Source organism: Hylobates moloch, unplaced genomic scaffold (assembly GCF_009828535.3).
Source record: "Hylobates moloch isolate HMO894 unplaced genomic scaffold, HMol_V3 SCAFFOLD_24, whole genome shotgun sequence".
NCBI lineage: Eukaryota > Metazoa > Chordata > Mammalia > Primates > Hylobatidae > Hylobates > Hylobates moloch.
In genome coordinates, this window is record NW_026652299.1 from 7,417,610 (window position 1) to 7,422,609 (window position 5,000).

The 5,000-nt window shown below is 37.1% G+C and overlaps 1 protein-coding gene across 5 annotated transcripts in view; it reads left to right on the forward strand.

Moving 5' to 3' along the window:
* ZEB2 (zinc finger E-box binding homeobox 2) overlaps window positions 1-5,000 on the forward strand; it is a 136,916-nt gene that overhangs the window by 123,968 nt on the left and 7,948 nt on the right. For all 5 annotated transcript variants that reach the window (XM_058434316.1, XM_032145747.2, XM_032145744.2 and 2 more), the window contains one exon: window positions 274-454. In XM_058434316.1, coding sequence (XP_058290299.1) covers window positions 274-454 — 181 coding nt within the window. The remainder of the gene's footprint in view (window positions 1-273; window positions 455-5,000) is intronic.

The following is a 5,000-nucleotide window of genomic DNA, read 5'->3' on the forward strand; positions in this document are numbered from 1 at the left end:
AAAAAAAAAATAATAAAAAAGAAAAAAGAAAAAAAAAAAAAGAAAAACAGTGAGATCTACCTTCCAGGGCAGAGAAGTTTACATTTTTGTTGCATATATTGTTGCATATACTGCATATTGAGACCTCATATATTGTTCATGGAAAAAAAATTGTTTAACTGGATCAATTAATAGCAAGCACTTTTGAGGTTCTCCAAATGTCAGCTTATGTGAAGTTGTTTGGTGTGAGCACAAAGAGAAGCCACTGTATTGAACTGTGTGATTCTATCGCAGGGAGAATTGCTTGATGGAGCACAAGACTACATGTCAGGCCTAGATGACATGACAGACTCCGACTCCTGTCTGTCTCGCAAGAAGATCAAGAAGACAGAGAGTGGCATGTATGCATGTGACTTATGTGACAAGACATTCCAGAAAAGCAGTTCCCTTCTGCGACATAAATACGAACATACAGGTATGAGTGACTTTGCCTAGTTGGTTAGAGCTTCCCGTCCTGCTGTACATTTCATAATATTTAATGAGCACACTTGTGCAACATAAGATGTAACATATGCTGATACCTTCAACAAGGAAGAAATAATGCTTTTGCCGAGCTCAGTAGGACTTTTTTGTTGCCTGTTTATTGGATCATTCATGTCTTTATGAGTGTGCTTGTCTTAATATCTTTCCAGTTATTCTGTAAACCAAATTTAGAAATTATGTCAAAGGGACAGTCAGATGGCCAGGGCAATGAAATGGCATGACACAGCCAGTTATTGAAAATATCTTCAAATTCTTAAGTTTCAAAGCTTAAGATGAACCTATATATGTAAAAATCTAATAAGAATTTCAGACAGTAATGCATTAGTTTCATCATCCAAAACGCCAAGAAAGCCATAATTTAGGGGTAATTTTGTTTGTTTGTTTGTTTTTAATTAGCCACATTTTGAAAGAACTAAAAGCATTAGTGTCATAAAAGAAAAGTAATAGACCAGATGAGCTACTTGAAACCACCTATATTTGGAAGATTGAAATAAAACTTTCTAAATTTTAATTAGTATATTTCCAATTCATGCATTACTAATTAGGAACAATTACAAAGAGTTGACAAGAAAGCAGCCTAATTCTTCACTATGAGTAGAGAGATAGTGGGTTAATTTTTGAAAAGAAAGATAAAGTACCATATGTAATTTAATATTACTTCCCACAATCCAAGATCTGCAGCTCTATGGTTGAGCTCCACTTGTGTTTCCTCCCTGGCTCCATCCCCACCTCCCTGAACAATAACGTAGCTGAACCTCATCCCTGCCCCTAGCCCATCTCCAATTCTTCTCCACTGGAAATCTGGCATGCTCTATTAGCCCTGGATGGGGGGAAAAAAGTGTAGGATGTCAATCAAAATATTGGCAAGAGGGAACAAAAAAAAATAGGGGAGTATAGGAAAACAACTCATTCTAAACCAGGAAGTCTAGTATCAAACATTTCAATACGGAGGAAAAAAAACTAACACTTTGGGGGCAAAGGTTTTTGGGGGAAAAGTGATGGTGAGGCACAAAAGGAAAAGAAAGAAGACAGAAAAGGGAATATGAGCCAGGCACAGCAGCTCACGCCTGTAATCCCAGCACTTTGAGAGACCAAGGCAGGAAGACTGCTTGAGCCCAAGAGTTTGAGAACAGCCTGCGCAACATAGTGAGACCTTGACTCTACAAAATATTTTTTAAAAATTAGCTGGACGTGGTAGCTCAAGCCTGTAGTCCCAGCTACTTGGGAGGCTGAGGTAGGAGGATGGCTTGAGCCCGAGAGTTCGAGGCTGCAGTGAGCCATGATTGTGCCACTGCACCCCAGCCTGAGCAACAGAGTGAGACCCTATCTCAAAAAAAAAAAAAAAAAGCCAAGGTAAGGTGAATACTTCCTGTCATATTTTGACTGCCTAGATACATGGCACTCTTTTCTGTCACTGAAAACTGTCCTTGGGAAGTACTTGTACTCATCATCAGCTATTACTCCTCACTGGGCACATGCTGGAGGCAGCGCACGTGACCAGCATCAGCCTGATAGTGTGGGGAGGGCTTTTGTGAAGAGAATAAGGTTGATAAATAACAGGGTTCTTATTCCAACCAATACAGTTTTCTTTTTCTTTAGCTGTCTGATATTCATTGTTATTATTTTAGAAGTTTAATGATACCTTAAAGACAACCCAATCTAAATCCAAACAGCTTTTATACTTGTGTTATATAATTCAATGTTTGAAACATCAAAATTTTCTTTTAGCATAGATATTTTCTTTAGTACTAAGTGCTACTTAAGCATTTACAAAGTAAAGATATTTTCATACCTAAATTTTACTTTAATTTTAATATTTTAATCAACCTTAAATATATTTTGTATTCCATTATTCAGCTACAATAGGCACATCACTGAAGGCATCTTTCCCTCTCTGATTGGTTTTATTATATGACCATATGCAAACTCTATCATTTACTACACGGTGAGTGTACAACTTTTATTTTAGTGAGGGCTATCATACACATTGACATCCAGTCAATATATTTACTTCTTATAAATTAGAGAATTGTAACCTTCATAGGTCTGTAGATAGTTGAGAGGCCCAAAAGTTGACAAACACAAATATGCATAATTTATTTGAAAAATAAACTTCAGGCCTGATGCGGTGGCTCACGCCTGTAATCCCAGCAATTTTGGAGGCAGAGGCAGGTGGATCACCTGAGAGCAGGAGTTCGAGACCAGCCTGACCAACATGGAGAAAACCCGTCTCTACTAAAAATACAAAATTAGCTGGGTGTGGTGGTGCATGCCTGTAATCCCAGCTACTCGGGAGGCTGAGGCAGGAGAATCACTTGAACCCGGGAGGCGGAGGTTGCAGTGAGCCAAGATAAGGCCACTGCACTCCAGCCTGGCTGACAGTGTGAGACTCCGTCTCAAATAAATAAATAAATAAATAAACAAACAAACTTTATTTTTTAAAGTAAAAATAAAATATTCTGCTCTTTCAAGATGTGAGAGCTGCTGCCTCGAAACATTGCCTAGCAACAAGATGCTAATCATTCAATGGTTTCTCTAAACTTGTGATTAATTATCTTCCTGTTGGCTTTCCAACTTGTCAAGTTTCCAGCATGTTAACTTTTTGGTCACTTGACCAAACATCTCATGACATTACTACTGTCAGTGTATTAGGTTCTATTCAAATCAAGTTCTTCGTGGATTTTCTATTGATGTGATATATGTGGAAGTTTAGTCCATGTTCCTATCCCAATTGAACCTGTGGGATAGTTCCTATCCCACTAGCCTTTCATTTGTTTACATTAAGCACTAGTAATATTTTGAGAATGCACTAAGATGAAAATTATAAGTGAGAACGGTATTGGGACTGATTGATTCTAAGGTTGGGAAATAAAATTGAATCATCATTTCATTATGCATTGATTATGAATGTGTCCTTGGTAAAGTGTGTTTGTGATGTCTGTCTGCAATTTTACATATAGAATCATTTAACTTAAGAAGGAAATTATGAGCTACTTATTCTTGGGACCCAGTGCTTTTTTTGCCTCAATTTATTTCCTAGGCAGATACCAAAGTCATCATGCTTCATTTTTCTTACCAATGGCTTATTGCTTGCTTGTTTTCCTGGGACCTGGGACTGGGACAGAGGAGGGAAACACTGTGTAAATGTTGACTTCAGCAGAATTAATTGTCACAAACAAGGACTGTGAAATTCAAAACTCTGAAACTCCTGTTAGGCACTGTCAAGAACTCGTTTGTATTCTAAAATTTAAATCTGACCTTTATTGAGTGCTTTCTCTGTTGAGACGTCATGGTAGGTGCTTTTGAAACCCACCTTATTTAGAAAAGTAATACAAATGTTTCTACTTTTGAGTAGATAAGTCTAAGTTTTAAATAAATTTACCAGTCAATCTTGTTTCTCAGTTACATGGTAATTTTTTTCATACCACAAACCTGTCATTTATTATTAAGTTGAGTTACCATTCTAGCTGTCAGGTGAATCACAAATCTAGATATTAGAGAAAATATTCACCCTCAGAAAGTTTGATTCACCCAGTATCAATTTGGATGTTCTGAATCTTGGTCATGTGGAAATTTAATTCTAGGACATCTTGATTTGAATCAGGTAAACAAACAAAACAAGTTAAAAAGAGATGAATGTCCAAGTCAGTTACTATTTAAATTGAATTTATTAAATGCTTACCACTGAAACTTCTGGAGATCAGTAAACTATTTAGTGTAAGGTATATGTCAAAACTCTCACCTGCTCCCAGATTCTATCCTTTGCATGATGTCATAACTGAACATTTGATTTTTTCAGGTTGTCAATTCATAATGCAGGATTAATATATGCCTATTATAAGCATACTGTTTATTATCGAATGAGTTCTCTGAAAATTGAACGTCTATAACCAAGCCATATCTCTAAGACAGACTGCAGTTTAGTGGGCATGCGTGAAGCGTTGCTAACAGGCCTTGAAACCTATAACAGAGGATGGTTGCTCTCTCTGGACACTGCTCTGTGTTGTGTTGCTTTGGAAAAGAAAGCCATATCGACTGTAATGTTCATTCAAACTTATTCATACAGTATCTTCCAGAAGTTACCTAAGTAGTTGACCTTTTTGTGCTCCTGAGCTGCTGAGACATTAGTATCCAAAAGAGGTTGTAGGACAGTTTGCCCATACACGCTATAGCAACTAGAGCATCAAGAAAATTTTCATCTCCAATTTCTCTTCTCTCTATTCAGATTTATTACTTCCATGTACTCTGCTCCTGCTGAATGCGTCCTACTTAGAACTTGAGAAATTATTGAACGTGTATTAATGAATAAGAATAAAATGATCTAACATTAACTGAGTGCCTACTATGTGCAATCCTTGTACTAAATGCTTTATATAAGTTGTCTTCCTTATTCTTTATGCCCAGTCCGTGAGTTAGGTCCCCAGATGATCTTCCTTTTACCTACTGATCCTGAGAGAAGTTAACATGCCTGAGAATGC